Source organism: Nylanderia fulva, unplaced genomic scaffold (genome assembly GCF_048542155.1).
Source record: "Nylanderia fulva isolate GAGA-0341 unplaced genomic scaffold, ASM4854215v1 Scaffold28, whole genome shotgun sequence".
Taxonomy (NCBI): Eukaryota; Metazoa; Arthropoda; class Insecta; order Hymenoptera; family Formicidae; genus Nylanderia; species Nylanderia fulva.
In genome coordinates this window covers 501,537-527,536 of record NW_028190347.1, presented here as the reverse complement: position 1 = coordinate 527,536, position 26,000 = coordinate 501,537, and the positions used below count along the sequence as shown (strand labels likewise).

General features: G+C 30.2%; 3 protein-coding genes across 5 annotated transcripts; 1 reads left to right on the top strand and 2 right to left on the bottom strand.

Annotated features, from left to right (window-relative positions):
* Positions 1-819: 819 nt before the first annotated feature.
* Positions 820-5,854, top strand: LOC114939227 (uncharacterized). The gene is made up of 7 exons (XM_085483955.1): positions 820-1,121; positions 1,187-1,592; positions 1,960-2,062; positions 2,474-2,731; positions 2,959-3,387; positions 3,513-3,715; positions 4,098-5,854. Exons 1-7 carry the CDS (start codon positions 1,088-1,090, stop codon positions 4,402-4,404), a joined length of 1,740 nt encoding a protein of 579 aa, XP_085340081.1. The 5' UTR covers positions 820-1,087; the 3' UTR covers positions 4,405-5,854.
* On the bottom strand, positions 5,300-18,845 carry LOC146722734 (GTP cyclohydrolase 1-like). Of its 3 annotated transcripts, XM_085483953.1 has the most exons (7): positions 18,713-18,845; positions 17,028-17,254; positions 15,542-15,810; positions 12,484-12,693; positions 9,784-9,949; positions 8,728-8,844; positions 5,300-7,431 (listed from the first exon to the last, which is right to left on the bottom strand). In XM_085483953.1, the coding sequence occupies exons 3-7, from the start codon at positions 15,717-15,719 to the stop codon at positions 7,302-7,304; spliced, it is 801 nt and encodes a 266-aa protein (XP_085340079.1). In that variant the 5' UTR covers positions 15,720-15,810; positions 17,028-17,254; positions 18,713-18,845; the 3' UTR covers positions 5,300-7,301. The 3 variants fall into 3 exon arrangements, with proteins under 3 accessions (XP_085340079.1, XP_085340078.1, XP_085340080.1); XM_085483952.1 differs by lacking the exons at positions 17,028-17,254; positions 18,713-18,845 and adding an exon at positions 16,375-16,438; XM_085483954.1 differs by lacking the exons at positions 17,028-17,254; positions 18,713-18,845 and adding an exon at positions 16,375-16,431 and having other exon boundaries at positions 15,542-15,749.
* Positions 18,846-22,241: 3,396 nt separating this feature from the next.
* Positions 22,242-25,505, bottom strand: Pu (GTP cyclohydrolase punch). Its single transcript, XM_029313395.2, has 8 exons — positions 25,259-25,505; positions 24,358-24,543; positions 24,053-24,228; positions 23,659-23,975; positions 23,149-23,292; positions 22,968-23,058; positions 22,602-22,861; positions 22,242-22,499 (listed from the first exon to the last, which is right to left on the bottom strand). The coding sequence occupies exons 2-8, from the start codon at positions 24,527-24,529 to the stop codon at positions 22,394-22,396; spliced, it is 1,266 nt and encodes a 421-aa protein (XP_029169228.2). The 5' UTR covers positions 24,530-24,543; positions 25,259-25,505; the 3' UTR covers positions 22,242-22,393.
* Positions 25,506-26,000: the final 495 nt, after the last annotated feature.

The window sequence follows — 26,000 nt, the reverse complement described above, 5'->3', positions numbered from 1 at the left end:
GATAATAATCAATATATATACTGTACTAGTATTTTGACAACACTGAATTGTGAATCTAAAAAAAAAATCTGTAATTATTCAGATATTTTATACATGACACTACAGTTTATTCCATACACATATTACTGTATCTGCATATTTCGAATGCAAAATAACGTAATTTCAAAGCAAATATAATAGCGTTATTTGACTTATATACATATATTTTTATATAAATATAAAATATTTGGCTGATATGTACTGCCAGTAATACCTTCCCATATAAAATTATATTTAAGAATACAGTTCATACAATTTATATCTCCTAAATATGCCGAACTCTATATAGAAAGGTATATTTTTGCCCATTTGAATACATATATATATATAAAAGAAAGTAATGATAATTAATGCAATATTAATGAAGATATAAAGATATTCTTTGAAAATATTACAGATGAAGTCATATTATGTCATAAAATAAAATCTTTTTATACATACTATTTAACATTCTTTTTTTAAAATGTACATTCTTGAATTATTTAAGCTCTTAAAATTAGACAGGGAAAAATATATTACAATATAGATTTTTCAATATTTGAATTTGTAGTAATGTGTAATGAATTGAACTGTAAAATTAAGTTGTAATTTCTTTATGAACACTAAACATTTTGTACATTGCCATAATATATACTAAAATGGAGTAAATAAAATAGATATTAAAAATTATAATTTTAAAATTTTTGATATAAAATTGTAAAACAAGCGTTCGCGCAACATCTATTTTCCCTTCAAATATGCGATTATTTCTAAAATTTTTAATTTTTTAAAGATATCGATGCCATATTCGATATATCTGCCAAATTCATATCGATTTATACTCTTCTTATGTTGTTATTAAACTGTCAAACTATTCTGTTAAAAAGGATTTAAATCGACAAGTCAGTCATTGCTTTATTTTTAGATTAATGTTAAAAAAATACTTGTATTTTTATTTGCGTGTTAGAGTGTATCTATCAATTTCTACGCAATTTGACAAATATATTAAAAACTTCAAAAAGATATGTGATGTTATAAAACAAAGCGTCGCAACTTTTTTGAAGTCGATATGCAGCACAAATCTTTAAGTGCGTCCAAGAGTGGTAAGTTGAAAAAGAAAAAAAAGATATTTCTCTTCAGTCCAAGAAACATTCTTTTTCGTCCACAGGTCTCACAATCAGCGAACGCCGGAAATCGTTGATCAAAATACTGAACCGTCAAAGATCACCGATTATGATTGGTCGCAAAATTAATTTATCGAAAACATCTAATCACGTTCGTCTCCTGGGTGGCGCGGATGTTTCTGAAGAATCTAACGCAGAAGAAATTCTTTCCAAAACATCACCCTTGCGAACATCTATCCAGGAAGTACCAGATCCACCACCACCACCTCCACCATCACTTTTGATTACACCACCACCTTCATCCATAAAAGAATCCGTAGATTCGTCACCTGTAGAAGAATCCGCGCGATCGGAAGCAGATACAGATAAGAAGTCTCCTCAAGAAGAACAACCTTTCTCTACGAATGGCCCATGTTGCTTCTGTGTTCCACAATCGCCACGATCAGTCGGGTGAATTAATTATATTTCCACTTTGACAAATTTCGCAAATAATTTAATCTACTAAATAGAATAATAAAAAAGATACATAGGAGTACATCATTTATCGTACACATATATAGTATTGTTATAAATATATGCATCATTTAATGTGCATCATTAAAATCTTTATATATTAGATTTCTACGCCGGAAGAATATGTTGTTTAAAACAATTCATAATAATTAATAGAATTAATATATATATATGCTCTCTATAACTATATATTTATTATTCATACTGTATTCTTTATTTATGAAATTATTCCCTCTCATAACAGTTATTTAAATAACATTTATGCAAAGTATTATATCTATTATTTTGGGTCATTTGTCAACAGGGACAGGAAGGTAGACGAGATAATCGAATATGTGCATCAAAATCTCGAGGAAGCTGGCAAGGCTCTAGCAACTTTAGGCGAGAACTTCGAGCATGATTTAAAGGTTGAGCCTCACATTCAACTAGAATGTCATAAAACTGTCTCGACATCTCGAGGGCGAAAGAGGCGAGGGTACAATTGACACCCTTTTTGGTTTACGAATGATGAATATGATGAATAGATGATATTATCGATTATATGATTATCGATTATATGCACAGAAAAACAAAATTTTTTTCAAACATTTATAAGATATATAAATTCTGGAAAAATCTTAAGTAAAAAATTGAAACAAATTAATATTTTTTGTCAATCTTTTATTTTTTATAATATTTGGATAAACTATTAACTAGTGCCTATTTATCTATTAATTTAGTAGTTCTACTGCAAACGATACTGGTATATTTAATATTTATTAATTATTTACCTCATGTCTCCCCGCACAAAAGTTATTTTCTATTCTTTTTCATGGAAGTTGATATTCGTCGACATTCTGGGTCGAATTAAACAGTGGTCCGGTATCGTGCAGAACAAACTCGAAGGCTGTAAAAATGAAATCGATAATCTTCGCAAGGAATTATTAGCTCGTGCATGCGAAATGGATGTTAAAATGCGTGAAATAGAAGATCTTAAAGCTCAGATTACAGACTATCAAAACGCTTCACTATTAGATGGCGAATTGAAGAAGAATCATAAAGCAGTTAAACCAGATCATAAAGAAGAAATCGGCTACGTAAGATTTATTTATGCATTAATTTACTCCGAAAAGCAAGAATAAAAGAAAACTAATGCATAATAAACCAATTTAATTTAATAAGATAAAAATGTTTTTATCACATATATATGTCGTAACAAAATATGTAGTTGCGCATAATTCTTTAATGAATAATTATAAAGAATTAATTTATAAGCTGATGTTATTAATATAATTTATAATCTTATTATGTTATTTTACTTTAGAAAAAAGATGACTCCATCGCAGAAAATCGCAAAGAAATTTACAAAGCTAAGGATCAAATAAAAGAAGGAGACGATGAAGAGAATGCAAAAGAAGCACGAATTAATGATCAAAGAATTGAAGGAGATGCCAAAATACTTGACAAAATTAAGGATACAGTACGATTTGTTGATCGAATAAATGATAAAGGAGAAAAAGTGAACGAAAAAAAAGCGCGAGCTATCGAAGAAGAGGCTGAAGAATTTCTCAGAAAAATAGGAACTAAAGAAAGTCAAAAAGAAGCCGCTTATGCAACTATGGAGCGAATTATCGATGAAGAGGGTGAAGAATTTGCCAGAAAAAGAGGAATCAAAGATAATGACCAGAAAGAATCTACTTATGTAACCATGGCGCCTCTAACAGTACAAGAAAAAACGAAACGAGAATCTGAGGTAGCTTCTTAAAAAAAAAGATATAACATTATATTCTTACATACACGTTATATTATACGTCGTGCTGCATTTTTACTGTCCATTCCGTTTTCCATCTTATAAACAACAATGTTGCTTCTCGACAGCTCGAATCTGAAGTCTCACAGCTCCGAAAGGAATACAACAGAGTCATCAAGGAGCGTGCCGAATATGAGAATGCGATTCAGCGAGCATTGTTGCGAGGGGTGTCATCCTTGAACGTCGAGGCACTGAGAGTTCTGCGATGTCCACCGATACCCTGTTGCACTCCTTGCGCACCATGTCCAGCAACTGCAGGAATTATACCACCGTAAAAAATTTTGCAATATTAAATTATTTGCCAAAGCTATAAAAGAGAAGTAATTTGACTTTACACACACGCATGTGTTAATCAATTTTTCTAGTGTAAATCAATGTACTTTTATCTCAATATTTTTATTTAACATATAATATTGTATTCAATATTTTCTTTGATATAACAAAATATAAATAAAACAAATATATATATTTAATATATTTTATAATTATATAAGTATTATTAATAATTTTTAAATTAGAAAGTAGTATAGGAATATATTTAACGTCATATTTGTAGAATAAAAATACTTTTATATTTCTTTTACGTCTAAAAAAGAAAAAGAAATGTTATCATTAAAGATACAAGTAAAAGGAAATATATTATTGATTTTTAGCGAACCTGTCATGCCGTGTTCTGTCAAGAATGTGAGAAGACGTCCAGAATCAGCTGCTGCAACTATGAGCAATGCCAAGGCTCGTGAAAGGAACGGCGATCAAGCTGATTGCACAACGAAACGACCTTGCGCCAGTCCTTGCTGCATCGCTGGCAGAAATCGGAAGTCCGTGGACAGTAGCATGATTTTTCTTCTTCGTCAAGGTAACACGGGAAATCTGCATGACGAGGAGGCTGCAACTCCAGTATGCGGATCAACGATCGTGAGGAAGATCGAGTTACCATCATTGCGCAGATTCGAGACGTAATAATAGTGTTTGTTTGTCGCTTATTGTTAACATAAACATCTCATCGATGAAAAGTATAACAAAAATGTAAAGTTATAGTATCAGAGAAAAGTTCATATACATAGGATGTAGCATATCGAAAATTTGTTTAAATTTTATATATGTGTTTGTATATCCTTTTTTTTACTGATATAAAGTCCTCGAGAAATCTTCAAAAAAAGTACTCATGATAAAATAAAAAAACATTAAAATATAGAATTTACTAAATTTTTCATATACACATTTTATATATATTTTACTGACATTTTAGAATAAAATCGAAATATATATATATATAAAGAATTTAAAATAAAATTGAAAATTCTCGAAAAGAATAGAAATACACAATAGGAGTGTAAAATTTATTTGTGCATATTTTTCTTATTGGAACGTTGTAAAGTCTTTCATTAACTCGGTAATCTTATCCAAATGCCAAGTGTAATTAACGCGCGAAAGATGCATGATTCATCGGGAATTGGGTGATCTGTTCGGCGGAAACAGACACGAGGTCTAAGAGAAACTAGTATGGAATTTGGGTTGGGGACATTATTTCATGAGAAGTGGTTTATATCATAATAATAGCGCACACATACACACACACGTGTTACTTACTGCTCGTGTGTGTAGGTCAAAGTGCGTCGATTAAATTGTTATTCGAATACTTTCATTTAAAAAACTTCAAAAACACGTAGTGCTGAACATTTAACCTGAGATGCATATCACACATTAAATTATTACGATAAGGAAAGTTTGTGTCTGAAAGAATGCATTGTAAATTATATAATAAATCGCTAGAATGTTGATTTTTCTGTCACTAATATGTATGTTGGAATTTATACTGGAAAGAAGGAAAAGAGGAGAAAGATGTAGATCGTCGTTGAAAATATAAATATAACATTTTATGTAATATCGTCAGAAAAATATTATAAATCTTGAACAATTACTTTCTCATAAGTAATAACGTGAACATTTCTCTCCACTTTTTCGCGTCAAAAAGTATAATATACCGGAGAATATATACCGAAGCTCGTGTCACTTCAGTCTGTTGAGGCAGGAAGTTTCCAATCACATATTTTAACAAAAATCGATATATCCATAATATAAACTAATTATATATCTTATCATTAAAATATATAAGAAAAATTTTCGATGTAATACGATACTCTTGGACTAGCCATAAGCACGCAAAGTAAAGTCTAAGACATAACGTGAAATTTTTACATTCCCAAATAAAATATCTTTAAAAATTATGAATATAATTACACGCGTGAATTTAAATACGCATATATACGGAATATGAACACATAAATTTGTGATAATAATAATATTTTTACTTGCAAAATTAATGCAGAACACGCAAAGTGAATCAGTTTAGTTTAGTGATATGCAAACAGTGATGATCGAGAATGCTCTTCAGAGATGAATAATTTAACTCTCCCCGAAAACCATCTCGATATCGATAGATGAGTTAGGCAAATACGGTGTGCACTTAGAAAACAATATTTTTCGTTAGACTTTGTCGCGATGCACAATGCATGGCTGAAGCAATGCGCATTTCGCGACATTATGCAAGTTCTCTTGAATTTGCGTTAAAATTACAATTATTTAAAAAAAAAAAACAATATATAGAATATTTGATAATAAGCGTATTTTTAAAACATATTTTGAAACTTTAAAATTGCAAATATATAACAAAACTTTATTTTCTCCAATCAATCTTTAAATTTAAATAAATTTTATTTAAAATCTTAACTTTGCAGACATAATTGTCAAGATATTTAATATTAGCTTTAAAAAATGTGTGTGCGCGCGCGTGGAGAAGAATATCTCAATTTTGAAATATCGTGTAAGTGCTCCTTAATTATAAAATACGCTTATTACCAAATACATATAGTGAATAAAAATGAACGATTTTGCAATGATGCGAAACTCGTGGCTGTCGAGTTTCGCAGATGCAATAAAATACAGTGAAAACAAGGTAAAATTGAACCTTGAAAACTCGCACGATCGAAAGAGTCGAGCGCAGTTTCTTCGAAAAATTTAACTAACGTACAATATATATCTAGGATGTATAATTTATTGTCGCAAGAAGCGCATCGATTCTTGGATGTGCGAGTTTTGTGCCGGTTGAGTCTTCGATGAAAAATTTCCTAAAACGTTCCTTTGTAAGCGACGAGGTTGCTCGGTTGAAGAGGCAACGAACGGAGGAGACCTTTCCAATAGGATTATATCGCTGATCCAGCAGCGACTCCTTATTTACGTTACAATATTCTTTATCACGTTGAATACTTATATGTTTTCACACTAAATTACTATTTATTCGTTGCCTCTTCTTACCGGAACTCACACGTCGTTGTCCTGCGTTGCTCTGCGACAAACAGCTCGCGAGTTCCGTATCTATTATTATCATTTTGAAAATCGCGAGCGTTTTCACAGATGACGGTGATTCGTCGTCATTGTCGTCATTGTCGTCATTGTCGTCATTGTCATCATTATCATCATCATCGCTATTGTCAATGTCACTCACATTAGCAGTTTAAACGCGCCCTTATCAGCGAGGGACGTGCGTTAAGAATCATCACTATCCTGGTTCGCGCCTGGTCAACTTGGATAGTGATCACCTTTCATACTTACGTCAAAAACATGAGGACTGTCGCCGAGATACTATTTTCTTTTTTAAGGAACGAAATGGAATGTATGCTAGAGTTTCGCGGCGACGAAGTCCTTTAGACGAGGTCCTCGCAACAAGATAATGTAGTAATCAAACGACGAAACCAGTCGGGACGGCGGTCGCGGCGTGTCATGCAATGTTGAATTAATTAATTAATTAGTGGTCCCACGGCCAGTAATACCAATTCCGCGACGACGCATTCGACCATCTATTTGTTGTGCACCAGATTCAGAAACTCCTCCCGAGTCTTCGGATCGTCTCGGAACACGCCCAGCATCGTCGAGGTTACTGTCTTGCTATTAATCTTCTGCACGCCTCTCATCACCATGCACATGTGCCTGATATGCAAAGAAATTTTTTTCTTTACAACGGTTCGTGTGCAAATGTTGCATATTTTACTGTATAATTAAACGCGATAAGAAAATTGCTTTGCACTGTTAGAGCTCGTTCGATTTGTATTATAAATATATTTAGGCTTGTCTTTTGATTTATACATCAAGAGGTGGATCTTATCGATGTTATTTTCTATTCACAAGCGGGAATATTTCATCGATTAATGCTAATTGTATTGCGAATGACTGTTCCGTTTCGAGGAAAACACGTGTTCTCGATCCTGTTATTGGCTTCTCGTGGAATAAATCGGTTTAATTTGTCACTTCTGTGAAACGAATCCAGCGAGGAATAATGTTTTGCGCACAGGATCAGTAAAAATAACAGTCGGTTCTGGCAAAAATAGTGCCAGTTGATAATATTAGGTGTAATTAATCATTGATTTATCACTTTCGTGAGGCAAATTGAGCGTCGCAACAGCGTCAAAAATAGCATTATAAATTATTCGTGTGATCACGACAAAAATAACTAATCGGTGTTCGTAAAAATAGTATCAGTGATGATATTAGTCAAGTACGATTCCATAAAAGTAGCCATTAATGTGCGCTAAGTGAATTTTTAATTAATAATGTTACGAGTTAGTTGCGTTATTTCCGATGACTTCCGACTGAATTCTATGATCTTGCGTTATCTCGATAATAAAATGCAATTGTAAATCAAAAGAGTCGCACGCACGTGGTGCGATTTTCTTGAATTATTCACGATTGCGTCGCGGGCGGGTAAACATATTCATTCTCAATATTAATGAGAGCGACCGGATGATTAATAATCCCTGGCCGCTGATCATCGAAATGACACTCGCATACACACCCCTGAGATTTATCGTATATTATATATATTTTCTCTAATGCGTACGAAGTGTAACGAGTAACCGGATCGTTACGTGAATGCTTTAATTACCGCGAAACTTCCACACCGCGCCTTGCAAACAACATTCGCGCAGTAGCACAAGGTCGTGTTCTTTTACGAATGCGATCGTTCCACCTGCAAAAACCTATTCTATGAGCTTCGAAAGGAGAGCGGTCTCAGTCGGCTGAATGTTGTGCAACATTGCTGTGATATTTCATGGCTCATCCGCATTTCTCGAATCCCTTTATATGTTAAATTGTTCGCGCGCCTGTAGATTTTGCTCACACATGAATTTTCTTCATTCTAAACTTTTTTTTACTTTTCTAATCACGCGTGTAGATAAGGCAATTAAAAAATTTTATAATATTAGAATATTATTGTATAGAGATACATACACTCCTTCAACCACGACGGCTACTCCTGCAGGTTGCACAACCTTTGTAACTGCTATCGCGATTTGTTTGGTGAGTCGTTCCTGCACTTGAAGACGTCTGCTGAAGATCTCTACGATCCTGCAAATAGAAATTTTTTTCTCGAAATTATTCCTAAAAAATCATCTTTGGAGAATCTGTCATTGAGGCCAAGTGCATGTAAATATTATTTCTTTCTATTTCCATTTAGGAACGCCCCGTTGTCTCATGCATGCACGATGTTAACATACTACAAAAGCTGTAAAAAAACTAACGGTTTTGAAATACACCGCCGTTCTGACAACGCATCGAAATACCATCGTGTTTCTATTATTTATCTGCTTTTAAGCAACGTTTAACAAGTAAACGGCGGATCCCGAGCTGTTACGCGCGTGAAAGTGTGTACGATCTTAACAGACTAGCCACGTCATATTCTTTCTTTTCGTCTTAATATGTCACTGATCAAGGACTAGTGGAACATGCAACTCGACGAAATTATTGAGGCGTCGACGTGAATAAACGTTGAATAAATAACAAGACAAATCTTTTCTCCTTCTTTCTGATTTACATGATTGCAATTTATCGCTCAAAAAAGTTCAGTAAAATTACACACATCTTATGTCAAAACAGCTCTGGAAAATTAAAACAGAACTAGACAGTAAAGAAATATAATATATTGTACAATTGATGATATTACATTAGACAATCACTATTGAATAAAAACCTTTTGTCATAATCTAAATTATTTATGTCTAGTATCAAATCTAAGATTGAAATCTTAGATTGTTTTTTTAATTAGAATTATAAATATATATATATATATATATATATATATATTTATATAATGTAGTAAAAGCGCGCACAAAAACGACAGAGAAATATAATTAAGCGGTTCGTTAGAGCAGAAGAAAACAATCTCGAGACTCAAGGAATTTTAATTTAATTTTAATTGGCGAGTTAATTATCATCGCAATTAATTTTATATTATTCAAAATGTAGTAAATACCTAACGCAAGATTCTTAATATACTAAGGCAATCACCTGGCGAGTTTACTGAGACCCAGTATTTTCTTGCAGGGTAGATAACCAATCGACACTTTGCCGTAGAAGGGTACTAAATGGTGCTCGCACATGGAGAACATCTCGATGTCCTTCACCACCACCATCTCATCGTGATCCTCGTCAAATACTGCATCGTTAATTACGTCTGAAACGAAAAAATAGAATTTATTAGTAAAATTAATAAAATTTTGTGTTTCTGATTAAATATCAATAAAATAGAATATCAAATTTAATAAATTAATTAAAATTTTATTTTTCAACCACGCACTTATGCATATATATTTTAATACATCGGAAAAATCTTTATAATGACGTATGATGATGACTTTAACGAAATCAGCTGAGTATTATCACTTGTATCGTGTCGCGAAAGAAATGTTCTTTAATCCTAGCGGTCGGGTTATCCTGGCTGTGATTTATCCGATATTGACCTACTTACTGTACCGTAGACTCTAGTAGTAGTGTATACATATACGAGCAGCCAGTGGGTAGCTAGATAATGGTGGTGCTCTCCGCACCGTTTCCACGGCAACCTTAACAAGAAACACCTTCGCAATGACCGACAATGATGAAACGAATTCGGCTAACCGGCCGCATTCGAGCTTGAATTCTTCCACAGAATTCTTCCACATTGCACGTTATGCGAGATAAGTCGACGACAGATGAGATCTTCTAATTTATCGAAACTTGATAGAAATAGTTTTAATCTCTAATAAATATATGCAAAGTAATCGAATGCGATGAGAGAAATAAATTTGATCTTATTCTTCGTATAATTTAATCCCGTACAATTTATCATATTTTCTCGGAAAGTGCACAGCTCGCAGGATGCGTCAACAGCTCGTATAACACACGCATGGAAGTGAAGCAATTTCCTTTCCTCTATTCGCGACCAAGCGCTCGCCGAGTGTAAAGTTGGATTTTTCAACCCGATGGCTTAAACGTGATCGGCTTCCGGCAGCGAATTCGATTAACTTTTACAAGCTCTCACACGCCATTATATACGCGTGTGTTCATGCAGTATTTTAAAAATTCTTCTAAGAAAAGTGCTAGAAAAATTTACAAAAAAAATAAATATATATATATATATATATATATATATGTGTGTGTTATATAAATTTTGATTATTAGAAGGAATTCGTATAAGAATATATAGTGGCCGAGATAAAAGCCACAATGGGAATTGCTCGTCCGAGAGGATGATTTGGCGAGGGTGGTTGTAGGAAAGTGCCTCTCGTTTCAGATTCACCGGGGCGCAGTTAAGAGCTTATCTGAAGGGTCTCTCAGCTGTTCAAGCTGAGCTGAAGTGAATTAAAATCCTTCATCCATCGTCTATAGGTCCGGCTTCAGAGTGGCTCATTATCGCGACATTATTACTGGTTCAAGACAGATTCAAAATTAATGTGCATATAGAGAAAAGCATCTAATGCATTCTAAGCATTTAATGCAAAAAAGCCCATAGAAAGAATCATTTTCAAAATTCATTATTCTGATTCTTTTATTATCTTGTTACATTAGTTATCGTCAACGAAGCCATATTATTTGTTACCAATTAATATATCGTTACAATAAAATAAATATTGCAATTTGAACATCAATTAAAATTCTATTGTTTTATTGAATTTTAATCTTTTTAATTACATGCGATTTATGAGAATAAAAGTAAGGAAAAAAGATACTTTCTGTATCAACTTGATAATACGTAAAAATATTTTTTCGAAACTTCATAATTCGGACATTATGACATTTATACTTGATATACGTGATGTGAATGACAAGGAAGAAGATTGAAGGGGATTTTTTCTGAAGTTTTGCGTCCCTGAGAACCCCATTTATATCAAGAGTTTTACGCTCTCTTTTCTGTGAATCGCACTTAAGTCCCACCCTCTCGCCTCTCATTCCTTTTCTGTCCTCGCGATAAAGAACAGAATAAAAGTAAAAAAGGAAAATAGAAAAGTATGATACTTCATGACTTTCATGAAGTACGCGCATGTCTATGATTTCACGCTGTATTATTCGCAATAAAAGAAATTTGCTTACCGTGTAACGGTTTCCCAGTTAATTATTTCATTACTCTCTCAAGTTCTCTCTAAATTGTATCCTTAATTGTGCAATTACGCCTCATCACATTTCTTTAGGCGAAAATTTAATGCATTTTGTATTTCTTAAATTTTAATTTACGAAAAGACTCGAAAAAAATTATTCGTTACAAACTTGAATAAAAGCTTACGTATATTGGATTTCAAATATATCTTCAGCCTATATTAAAATTTTTATAGGCAGTTTTGATTTCAAAGCGTAGCATTTTATAGCCACTGTGTTATTTCATCAAATTATCATATACATATATTGTAGGCTTATATTTACCATCAGATAATGTGTGTCAAAGTCAAGAGTCTATAGCCAATTTCATTAGACTTTAAAATATTTTTATTAATGTCATTCATTCTATAATTCTAATTCTTATATATCAATTTTTATTTTTTATAACAAATGAATTAAAAAATTTGAGAGAGTTAAACATAAAAAAATCACTTTCAAAAAGTAATAACAGACTTACCCAAGTAACAAACTGACGCCATTAAATGTCAAAATGACGTCATTCTGACGTCTAATAACGTCATTCAACGTTAAAATAATGTCAGTTTGCTACTTGGGTTATTTAATAATAAAATTTACCTTCGAGACTTTGATCGTATCCTTTCGTAAAGAAGAGCATAGCCTTCGCGGCGCGTTCCGGTGTCTTCAAGAGACCCGGTCGCTCCGGATCTTCACCCAACGAACTCAAGAGTAATTTGTAACTTCGGGACATTTCTGGTAACATGGCCTCTCGCGTGGGTGGTCGATGATCCAGCTCCAAATCGTGATGGAACATACATTTTTCATGGCCTGGAACATAACGACAATTCGATTAGATAAATGGAAATGCTCGAGAAACGTGGTTCTCCTCTTTCCCTTTTATATTCCTTGAATCGCTCGAGATTTTCGTTGGATGACAACGCAAAGTGACGATGTGTCAACATCTTTGCTATCGCATGTCACGACCCATGATCACGCCGCGCGTAATCGCACCAACGGAATAAACTGCGTGTAAGCTACAACTGAATGTTTTAATAATATTTAGTGTGGGACTTGTACATGAGAGATAAGCTCCTTTCGTAAGAAATCTAAATAATCTACGGTTTATTACATTATATTATGTATATATAAGTGACATTCAATTGGACCAACATATTTTCAAACAGCACAAACTGTTTTCTATATTATTGCATCTATGTATGTACATACACATATACAGTTTTTTAGTTTTTCCCTTTTAAATCTAACATTTTATTCAACAATTAATCGATTTTCATAATAACTTGCAAATCTTGTTATATACTTGTATGTATCATAATATGACCTATATGATGATAACATATATATGCTGCATACAACTTAATATGTATAATTAAAATAAATAAATAAAATAAAAAATAATTATAGTTATGACAAGAACCAGTTGACAGTTTAATGCATAATAAAAATTTTGCTCTCCGTCGTTATCGCGTGCATTCTCCTTTGATAAATAATTTAAAGAAATCTGTCTGTATTACGTATGAAAATAAAGAATGACGTGATTGAAATAATCCAGTTTCATTTCGCGTGCGTAAACGCGTTGCGTAGAAAGTGCTCGGCAAAACCAATTCAAGGTTTTGCGTGCAATATTATTCACGGATTCTCGCAAGTGATCGGCTTCTCTAAGACGACGACGAACGAGAGAGACGCCTATTCACGTTGGAAACTTCGTTAGTTCGTCTCTTCCTAATGAACCGTGCAGCATAATTGAATCCAGTACCGACGTCCGTGCGACAAAGCAATAGTTAGAAGCATCGTCACAGTCGGCTAGGACACCAAAAAAGTAGCCAAAAGTCGATTCCAAAGATGAGGTCCGGCAAATGTCCTGTCGCAATCTTAATAGTTTAATTGAAGTATAAAGTTATGCGCTAATTTATTAATTTTTGCACTATTTATTTTGTGTTTTATTATAATGATTTGACTATATAATAATAAAAGAAAAATAATAAGATATTTTATTTGCTGAAATACAACAGTATCAATAAAGTATTTGAAAAATTAAATCTTCGATTACATATATGATTTCGAAAGTTCAAGTTGTTAATTAAAAAGTAGCAGACCAAATCTGATAAAATTTTCAAAATAACTTCTTTAGTCTATTAAGCTGACAAAACTATGATAAGCCTGACCTTTGGAGTTGACTTTTCGCCACTTTTTTAGTGTCTTCACTGAACCATAGAAAATCGTTCAAATTGCGTGATATCAATAGATTTTTGAGAATTCCGTGTTTTTATCGAGGTTCATTCATTATAACACGAAAATAATTCGACATTTAAAAAATCATATTTATTTATCTTTATGAATTTTTTCTTTAAACTTTAGACTAATTAAAATGATGTAATGCAATCTAAATCTTTTTCTCTTAAAAGTGTCAAAAAATAGTTAAAACATTATAAACATTCTATACATCATATTGTATTGTGTTTTTATCTTCTACAACAACAAATAATATAATTAATGTAACTTAGAATGAAATAATTAATGTTTTATAAGTTTATTAAAATCGTATTTTCATTATCTTAATTTTGAACGACTCTGTTGTGTTTTTCTGGAATTTCCTATAACACCCTGTCCCACGTTTCACATACTCGTACAGTTACAGTTATACGTTGCACATCACCATAACTGTACCCCGACGATCTGCCCGTACTTGTTTGTCATCTCAAGATCACCGCGATGTAATTAACACGGGAACAGTCATTTCGACGGTCGTTCACCAAAATTTGGCGCGTGCGGCCGAGGAAAAGGAGATTCACAAATTTTTCTGTGAATCTGCAATTCATGGTAAATAAGTGGTTAAATTTTACATATAGTGTGCACACCAATTCATCATACTTTTTGCAAAAGTATTTTTAATTATGTGAACTTATACCTATACATGTATCCAAAATAAAAAAAATAATTTAACAGCCAATAAAACACAAAAGAATAAAAAAAATTATTAAAAAATTCGTTAATCTAATTAATCAATCTGTAAAATATGTATAAAATATATAATTTTCTGATTTTAATAAAATAAAATCAATATTATATTTCTTTCCTCTATACATAAAAGAAACAATTAATTGTCCTTTCTTTTTAAATTCAAGAATGTTATTTATTCGATAAGAATCTTAGGTCATTGACCATATCACATTAATAATTTAAATTATTAATAAATTAAAAATATCTTAAGAAAGTATGCACATATATAATCTTCCCGATATTTCTTGAAAATTGAAGCAAAATGTCAAATATCAGCATTATATTTATCTTGAAATTAATTGCAAGTGCAGATTATCAGTAAAATTTTAAGCCTGATGAGATATAAACGGGAATTACGTTGACTACGCCTACTGACGCAACCCGGAAAACGAAAAGCATTAAAGCTTATTACGATAACAACCTTTCTACCATATTCATTAAGTTATTAAACGAATGTATTTTTTTACATTTTTTATATTTTTTATATAAGATGTACTATAATCCGCAAATTTTAGCCAGATTTGCAGACAGAAAGAAATCAATAATATTAACTAAAGTTATAGAATTTTCTGTAAAGGTATTCCAATTTTTTTAAATTTTTACTTGCCAATTTATTTTCAAAATATTTTATTCATTAGAAATCTATTATAAATACCTTTCGTCGTTGAGGTACGTGGAGTTCTTGGTGTTCCGGGGACGTCCAGATCGGTTTCTTCGATATTGTCGCTCCAGGAAACGGTTCTCAGTGGTAAGGGCTTTTTAATCATTATCGGTTTGTCATCATCGCCATCGTACATCTTCATCTTCGCGCACTGATTCGATACTCCGTTCATGATTGACGATTTTTCAGTTGCTATTCCGTTCTTGTTAAATCGAGAGAAAGATTTCCAAAATCAAGCAATCGAGCAATTCGATACGTTCGTACTGTTAAAAAAAACGAAAAACATTGTAAAATTAAATCATATAAATTAAACGAATCTGAATTTTGAAATGTATCAGACGCAATACATTGTTATATAAACCCAAGTAATGTATATTAATCTATTATTTAATTACATAAATATCACTTTCACGTTCATATAATAACGATAAATAAATAAAATGATTAATTATTATCATCGATAAAGTAAGATGAGTACAATTTTTTTACACTGATCAAATTTAGTCTAAATTTGATTAAAGATATTATTATATGTATAATCAATTAAATTTTCTATTCATTCAACAAGTCAATTTTTTGATTTTTTATTAAAGAGCCTCTTTACACTAGACATCACTTGCAGTGCAACCACTTGACATTTAACATTCGTCCTATCGAAAATAAAATTGACAATGTTTACCGCGTATTCGAAAATAATTATCTCTTCAATTACTCTAAAAATTCTGAAATTTCTCTTCAATTTTAACGAACAAAAATCTTCCGAAAAATGATTAAATAAATTAGATAGAAATCTGACACTCCTGTGTTTCACTTCCGATCGAACTTACTCTAACACAAGTCGTCCCGCGGCGGAAGGAGCAACGTTTGTCGTGACATAAACGTGAAGAAATTATTCGAAAGTTGCGCGAGCGTGAAACGCGCGCGCGCGCGCGCGTATGGACCACGAAGATGAACACGTGTTAAATAAACGAGGGAAGAGATAACGATGAGGAGCCGGCACCGCGCGCAATATATGACTGATCGGAGAAGCGTCACGACATGTACGCTGACCAGGACGGGCGGAACGCGACTGACGCAAAGCTGGCAGCTGGCTGGACCCGATCGGCGGTGGCGGCAGCGGCGGTGGCGGCGGCAAGAATGAATGTCATCCGCAAGTCCTTCCGAAACCGTATATATATGCACGTATCTCCTCCTCTTTTTCTTCGATTCTTTTTCTTTTCATTTGTCATGGCATGGGAGTCCGCAGGGCTTTTTCTAAGGAAGAGTGTGATTAATTTTTTGTTTTTTTTTAATTATTCTTTCTTAATTTTGTAATTTTATTATTTTATTTTTATTTTTTTATATTAAATATGCAAATAAGTTTCAGTGTTTATTCACAAGAGCAAATGCTTAATTTTTTTTACTGATTTCAAATATCCCCTCTTGCTCCTTACGGACGCCCATATCACATGGTACTCTTGTTGTATCATGAAGAGCTTACCTTGCGATAAAGGATTAAGGAAATGATAGTTTTTGCCAACGACAGTGTCCTTTTCCTCCTATGCAGCCGATTTCATTGACATTCTATTGTGACGTCGATCGTAGAAATGCAAATTGGAGTATGAATCCTAGTATGTTCCAACATAGACTCTGGGTATTACAAACCCAGCACTGGGTTTTAAAAATATATTCCCTTTCTTTAATCCAGAATTGTCAGAAAGTAAAACTCTGAAAATAATAAACATTTATTAATTGTGTGTGTGAGAATACTATTTTGATTTTCTTAAATATTCATGATTTTAATTATAGCTCAATCATGGAATGCATATTCCTTCATCTTTAATCACATAACGTACGCTGCAATGTATGCAAATATTGTGATCAACACGTATAAATAGAATATCTCGTTATATTTTGAATAATCTAAAAATAGAACTCTAAAAGGAATATGCATGGATGATTGACAGTGAGAAAATTACTTCAGGATTTATTGCCTGGCCATTGATTTAAGTACATCAGGAATTAATAGAATTATTTTTCTTATTGTATTTTCAGATTTTTTACACAGTCTATTTTTTCTTTTCTCTTTTATTACTATTTATTCCTTATCTGTACATACGAGTATATTGTATAAATTAATAATGAAATCGTAAAAATATCTATTAAAATTATCTTGGAATAAAATGTAATTTTATTGCTCTTACTATTCATTAGTATTCATAGAAGTGTATAATATGCATTCATATTTTATGTATGTATCAATTTATTCACACCATGTTTGTTTGGCAAGAAAATGCATTATAATTATCACAAAATTGCAAAGTTCAAAATTTTAAAAAAGACCCAACAAAAATTAATAAGTTTTCTAATTAATCTGTTAAATTAATAAGTTATAAAAAATGAGAGATTTTAGTGAATAAATCTGGAAATTTTAAAATAAATATAGGTGGAAAAGCCCACTTACATTATAGGGCATATCTTTTATTGCACCGACAGGGGAATACCCTTGTCAGCTTAAAGTACAATCAGAAATATCCTTAGGGAATGGGAATTTCCTTACTTTCACAAAATAGTAAATGCATCTTTTATTAAGATGTTATAATTATATATTTCTCTTTACTTTTAATCATATAAAATAATTCTCTCGATGATGATTAAAACTACGTCATTAAAAAAACGTTATAAAAATAATGTAATAATTAATAATATATATATATATATTAAATACACATTAATATCTCCAAGAAATGCATATCTAAAATATATATTTTCACACATTCAGTGTAAGCTATATATTCTCTCTCTCTCTCTCTCTCTCTCTCTCTCTCTCTCTCTCTCTCTCTCTCTCTCTCTCTCTCCTTCTCTCTCTCTCTCTCTCATTAAGTAGCAATAAAATTTCATTTTATTCCAAGAGTGGAACATTTTTAATACATATTTTTTACGATTTTATTAATTAAATAAATTTATCCATTACACACTATATCTATAAATATATAGATATAAGAAATGAAGAATAATATAGTTTTTTTAATATAATCTGTCTCATATTAATACTAAAAATACGCGAATACTATAAGGAATGCATGACTCTGTGTATATTATGAAAAAAAAATAAAAAAAACAGAGTAAAAGAAATAGAGTAAATAGGTTTTGCGAAAGATACTGATTGAGTCGAAAAGTACCTACCGTCCTACGTCATAGTGAATCCCAAATAGGTGAATACAACCGGTTCTTATATACATATTTTGCTTTTTTCTGGCCACGAGGAAGAACGGCATGTTTATTTCATTCGGTATCCTTTTTCTTTTTTCTTCAACCCCTCAAACACAAATATAAAATAACATAAATATAAAAAACATAAAATAATAACACCGATATCTCAAATCCCGGTAAAAAATTTGTATATATAATTATATATAAATAATTGTATAACATTAGACATACAATCGTAAAATTATATGTAAAATATGTCTATTTTTATACATAATTATATAAATTTATATATAAATTATAAGGGTTCATATATAATGTCAAATTATATATGAAACATATATATATATATATATATAATATTTATTATATAGATAGAAATATATAATTATATATATATTAAAAAGCACATATGTATTTAATTATGTATAGACATATTTCATATATAATTTTGCGATTATATGTATAATTTTATATATTTCTATATATATATAATTTTATATATTTCTATATAATTTTATATTGTTATATATGAAAAATTGTTTACCGGGATTATTATATACATAAATATAGTAAACAAATTTATTAAAAATTTTGAGTTATTTCTCATAGAAAAACGCCGAGATAATTTTTGAATTAAAAAAATTAAAAATGTTTTTGAATACACATATGAAATATTATAATTCAATTATATTGCATAAGATGCATTACCTTTGTCGTTAATTAACAATAATTATAGTAAAGTTTGAGTTTTCAACAAGTTGCCTTTTGTCAAGATAATAGAATTTGTGCGACGATCAAAATACCCTCTCCTTCTCTTTGATAAAACTATCATAGTTATTGTTATTACAACCATGTAGTTGGGTAGCGATAATTAAGTTTTGAAAGTTTACGTGCATAGGTATAACATCATCGAATGATTCATTAGATTTGAGCCACTTGAAAGAAATATTAATCCATAATGAAGCAGATCATTCGATTAGATATGCAAGAAAAATATGATTGACACATGATTTCTACGTAATTGTGCTTTACAGTCATACCTGGCTTAGCACAAGGCTGAATAATATCGGCTATTGCATTGGAAAAATTATTCTCGCCTTCGATAGTGAAAACGTACATCGAAATCGACCTCGATACTTCTTATCCGCGTACTTTAATTTTTTTTCTTATCATTTAGCATAAAAGAATATATTTATAACAGAAAAACTTAATTCTCTCTCGCTCTCCCTTTTTTCTATTACAAATTTGACAGAGACATCCTGTTTTAGTTGTTACATATTTTTTAGAAACTATTCGAAAAATTTACACAAATATTTGCGAAATTTAAAATTTATAAAGTTGTATAAAAAATAATAATAAACAATTAATTACTATAAACATTTTCTTTCCATAATATAATCATCGTTGAAAATATATTGTTAATATTTAAGATCTCTGAAATTTCAATATATATATAATAAATTTATATAAATGTGTTTCCATATCACTGCTTTGTCATTTTTTTCAGCATTTTATTATATAAAATCAAGCATGTAACAAGGAAATGTGTTTCTTTTTAGACACAAGTATGTTTCTTATAAATGCATGTTTCAAAAAATTACCGATAATAAACATTAATAATCTTAATTATAATTATTATTGTTTTTTATCGTACTATACAAAGCAAATATGACTGTGTGTATATTTCAATTTCTTTTTTTATCTTGAAATTACACACAAAATGCACATCTACAAATTTAATTCTACATCTGCTTTTTCCAAGATATTTATTTCCTAATTTGCAAAAAAAAATTATTGTAATGCAATTAAATTATGATTCTTTTTCTTACTTGCAGAATCAATTTTGAAATTCCATAAACGTGTGCGCAATAAATAAAACAATTAGTAATAAGTTTTTGAAACATGCAAAAGTTAATTAAAAGAAAAAAAAATAAAATTATAAAAAAAACATATTTACAAAGCAAATGCATTTTGTCATTGTAATAATTCTTTTTTGCAATGACACGGCCTTCTACAAAAAAAGGGAGAACGTTGAGAAGTAGAATAAATTACATGCATGTTTCGTATATTATAAGTGATTCCGATCGTATAATGAGCAATATACATCCCTACGATCGATATATCGGAAAAATTGAATAATTTCCATCGAGGAAGAATTGCAGGCTACGTGGAATCCTCCCTGACGTAGGCACATTAAATCATTTTATGTTGGCTTTGCGATTCTTAGATTTCTATATTAAGACTATAGTTTGTCCTTCCTATCTCGTAAGTGATGCATGCAACACAGGAAAGTTATCCACAGGAAAATGTATAATTGCAAGTCGTATTATGCGACGAGGGATGTATATTGTTTCTTCGTCAGAATATATCATAATTATTTATATATGTTGCACATTTTCTTTTTAATTTCTATTTTTTTCTGAAATACTCTCCTTGAAATATTTTTAAAATTTCACTATTCTTATCTGTAACAAAATTCTATTCAATTAATAAACATATTAATAAAATATAATAAAGAGATAAATATTAAAGAATATATCATAAATGTAAAATAAAGCTAAATATCATTTTTTTTTATTTTGTTTAATTAGAACAGTAGATATATATATCTACTGAACAAAAGAAAAAAACAAATATTGACAACATATTGTTTAAACGAGAAAATTTTTTTTTTATTTGCAATACATCATATAATGTATTGCAAATTTGAAAAAAAGATTATTATCATAATAAAAATGGGAAAAGGACCAGAAGATAATGAGTTTGTGAATATTTCTAAAAGGATGTGCTGGAAAAAATTGATGAAGTTTTCAATTTTAAAATAAAAGTAATATTATGTATGTCTAGTAGTTTACTTTTATGAGGTAATGGATAAACACCGCAAAAGTGTAAAATAAGATATTATCTTGATGATAGCAAAAAATTATGTTAATATAAGTCTGTTATAATCAAATCTATTTTATTAAACTACATATGCATTGTATATATCCGTGTGTATTAAATATAATAAAAATCCTCAAATAATAAAATATATGTATATATAGTTTCCATTTATATATATATATATATATATATATATATATATATATATATATAATCTAACATAGTTTTTGTATTATATTTTGTTATTTTTAATAGATTGTAATCTTTATCCCATTTCCATATATTTAATAATAAATCTTTATTAATTGTAATATTTTAATATATATTAACATTATTTCTAATTATATTTAAACTTGGTAAAAAAGACTTGAAATAGTACTATTACTTCAAAATAAAAAAATTTCATAATGAGTATGATTCCAAAATAATTGAAATTTTCAATATATTAAAATTTTGTTATCTCAATCTTACTATTGTTTTAAATAATTTTGCATATTATGTATATATAATTATTTTAAACAATATTCGTACTCGACTATTATAATACTTGTACTTGACTATTATAATAGATTAAAAAATTAGATATTATTTTTTAGTTCTCGTAAAGTATAACAATATATGTAATAAAGTGTCACAGCTTTACTCAAAAGCTATAAAAATATTAGTATAAAATACAAATCTGATTACATCTAACCAAATGTGTTAAAAAATACCATCACATATTTAACTCTATTGAAAATATATTAAATTTTATAGAATCTTTTGATATTTTTATTTCTCAGAAGATGATATCACCTCAAATTTAATATTATGTTTATTCAATTGCTCGATCAAAGAAGTTTTACCAAATGCACCACCAGGTGTGAGTACTCCTCCACTATAAAGTTATAATTGATAAGAATAAAGTTAACGAATTAAATGTAATAGAATAGAATTATGTCGCATTGCGATCCATTTTAATAATTGATGAATCACTTACTTGTCAGGTATTTTGTCAGCTTCCTTAAGAATTGTAATTGCTGATAAGATTGATCCAATGCTAGTCACATCATATGCAGAAGTACCGCTAACTTTTGTAATTACTTTCTTATTAGGTGGATCTGTGTGTTTATCTGTAGGTTCAGCCAATTTTTCAGTCCATCCAAGGGCTTTGAACGTTATAGAAAAGCGTGCATTGTCCTGTGCCTCCTGCTTCGGGTGTTCATGGCTTATAAAACCGAACGAAAATAGAGCTGGATACTGCACACAAACGTTATTTAATTATTTTATCATTCATATAAAACGTAATTTTATAAATATATTATATACATTATACTTGCATAATTACAAATATTTTTATACATACTTTCAGAAGTAAATTACAACCAAATGTTGTGCGGGTCAAGAGACCGAAAATCATACCAATAATGGTTACCACTATGAAAGTAAAAAGAGATCTGTAAGAAATAATGAAAAAAAAAAAAAAACAAATTAATACAAAAATTACTTCTCAATATTTGCGACATTTCAATTAATACAATACTGACTCAAATGTGATATAAGTTTGTACTTGTGCAGGTCTCTCTTTGTATTTATTGTACAAGAATCGTTGTGTACGCAAAGCAATACTACGATCAGCACCCAAAAATAAAGTTGACCATCCTTCAGAAACATTACTTCTATGTACTATCCTGCAATACATAAAAATTGTAAATATTAAAATATATAATTGCAAAAAAAATTTAAATATATAAAAAATAATAAAATAATCGTTTTTATTCTGATCTTTACTTCAATTATTCTTGTCAAAAGATAATATTGTTTAAAATTGTAATGTAACTTATTGCATTATTTTTATCTTTATATATACATGCATTTACACACACACACACACACACACACATATATATATATATATATAATACATACATATATATGTTACTTTATAATAACACATATTCTTGTAAAATTTTGAACATCTAATACATAAAGTATTTAGTCAAAATCTAATTATATATGTATATGTATGTGTAATATTTGAAAAACAAGATACATACTTTGATTTCAGTTTTGGTGTAAATGAAGGTAATTTGATAGGAAATAATTTTGTACGCAGTTCTCGTAATTCGTTTGCATGAGCTACGCCATATACTAATGACTCCCAAGTTCCATAATTCACAACTGGACCCTTCACATTTTTAGTTGACCATAATTTTAGATACGTTTCAATACTATTGACTTCTCCTCCAAATTTCTGCTGTGTAAAAATGGTTCCCAGATCAGCAGGAATGCTATCAAAGCCACAGGCACTCACTATGTAAACACCAGCTTCTTGCGCTGCTTTGTTATATTCTAATTGCATTCTTTCCATAAACTGTAAAGTATTGAATATATCAATATAAACGAATAGTCATTATAATATTCGTAGTAATGCTATATATATTACATCACCTGTGGCTCGCCACTGACGTCAACATAATGAGTATGTGTTGCAATACAAGCCTTAACGACTGGTTCTCCATAAAATCTATATGGCCCACAACAATTAATAATTACTTTTGCTTGGTTTGTCATTTCTTTAAGAGACTCTTCGTCCTTTATATCAGCCAAGATAATAGGTACATCTTCTAAGAAGAAAATGTACAATGTAATATTATCACTGATAATATAAAAATATAAATGGTCTATCTATACTATCGCACTTTGAAATAATTGAATTTAAAATTTAAATTAAAAACATAATAATTTAATTTTACCAATATCTGAGGCAAATTCCTTAAGAACAGCTTCTAAAACTTCCTTCCTACGACCAGCAACGCCAAATTTTATCTTCTGTTCCTTGGAAAACTTTACTATATCTTTTACTACATATTTTCCAGTATATCCAGTAGCACCAAATATTATTATATCCAAACGATCATTCGCCATTTTCTTGTAATAATCTGCATTAAAAAAATATTTATTAATAAAAAACATTTTTAATTTAACAATAGAGATTGTCTGTAGGCATATAAATGATATCCGGCACGGATATAATCAGACCGGAAAAACGAACCCGGATCTTTTGCTTTCTATCCGACCACACTATTAGCAAGTCATTCGAATTCTATTCAATGATATTCTTTTGCTCATTAACATAGTCCTAATGATAGTAAAATAAATAAGTGGAAAATTTTACAAAGAAAAACTCTTATAAATATTATATTAAAAAAGATAAAAAAAAGCAGAAAGAGAAAAAAAAAGGAACCGAAAATAGTTTGTTTAAAATATAAAAAAAATGAAATTTGTTACTAAATATCTTTAAAAAAAAATCTTGATAAAGATGTTCTAAAAAGAAATAAAAAGATATTGTTAAAGATTACAACAATAATTTTTATAAACATATTTTCAGATAAATTGTATAAATGCAATGTGTTAAATCCAACCTAATAAAACAATAGAATATTTTGTACAATTAACAACGTAATTGATGATGCATATTCGAAGTAATCGTAATTTGAACTTTATTCTGATGACTTTCAATTTTTGCACTTTATTCTGCAATTTCAACGAGTCAATTATTATTTTGCGTAGCCGGCAGCTGGCGGGTTACGTCACACCCAATAAACATAAAATAGAAAATGAGTGCAAAAAAATTATTGATTGTGCATAAAATACCTTAATTAGGAGAAATTGGCAACTGTAAATTTTCTTCCCCAAGGCGTGAAAATGCGTAGTCCAAAGTACGTGATTGCCAAATGCGTACGTCTTCCAACCAACACCGATAAGCACCGGCTATCGACTGCTATTGACAGACGCATTTACCGTCGTCAAAAATGGCATCCTCGTTGAGCCAACACTATCATTGGCCAACATTACTGGAAGCGCTGGAGATGGAGAGAAGCACGCCTATTTAAAACCATGCACATACATACACATGCATTTAAATGCCAGCTATCGCGATGAATACGCAGTTGCTGACTTACACATTTCAATGAAATATTTAATATTTATGTATTATGTACAGAAATTGCATGCATTATAAAATCAATACAAAAATTTAAGTATAAAATTAATTATAATTAAAATTCAAAATTATATAATTCTATCGATATAAGAAAAAATCAGTAATTATCAATTTTAAAAGTCAAGCACAAGTCAATTTATCTTTTTTTCGAATATTATTTGTTATACGTTTCGGTCTCAATTAGTACAATTATTTTATTTAACAATTGTCTAATAATAAATAAATAGTGTGTATTAAGTAGAAGTAAATTCGCTCAATGTAATCATCTCAATGTAATAATTGTTCATAAATCTTGTTTGTTTTTTACGACAATATTATATGTGACAATAGATTACATATTTTGCATATGTACATACATTAGTTGAATAGAACTGACTGTTCGGACTTTTATCA

What these genes read in the sequence shown, in the direction of transcription:
- LOC114939227 (XM_085483955.1), top strand. Translation starts at nt 1,088, where the DNA reads ATGCAGCACAAATCTTTAAGTGCGTCCAAGAGTG. An exon ending in CAATCGCCACGATCAGTCGG is followed by an intron (nt 1,593 to 1,959) that starts GTGAATTAATTA and finishes ATTTGTCAACAG; the next exon opens with GGACAGGAAGGTAGACGAGA. An exon ending in AAACGAAACGAGAATCTGAG is followed by an intron (nt 3,388 to 3,512) that starts GTAGCTTCTTAA and finishes GCTTCTCGACAG; the next exon opens with CTCGAATCTGAAGTCTCACA.
- LOC146722734 (XM_085483953.1), bottom strand. Translation starts at nt 15,719, where the DNA reads ATGAACGGAGTATCGAATCAGTGCGCGAAGATGAAGATGTACGATGGC. An exon ending in ATACGATCAAAGTCTCGAAG is followed by an intron (nt 9,950 to 12,483) that starts GTAAATTTTATT and finishes TTTTCGTTTCAG; the next exon opens with ACGTAATTAACGATGCAGTA. An exon ending in GGTCTCAGTAAACTCGCCAG is followed by an intron (nt 8,845 to 9,783) that starts GTGATTGCCTTA and finishes TTCTATTTGCAG; the next exon opens with GATCGTAGAGATCTTCAGCA.
- Pu (XM_029313395.2), bottom strand. Translation starts at nt 24,529, where the DNA reads ATGGCGAATGATCGTTTGGATATAATAATATTTGGTGCTACTGGATAT. An exon ending in CAAACTTATATCACATTTGA is followed by an intron (nt 23,059 to 23,148) that starts GTCAGTATTGTA and finishes TATTTCTTACAG; the next exon opens with ATCTCTTTTTACTTTCATAG. An exon ending in GTTGTAATTTACTTCTGAAA is followed by an intron (nt 22,862 to 22,967) that starts GTATGTATAAAA and finishes GTTTGTGTGCAG; the next exon opens with TATCCAGCTCTATTTTCGTT.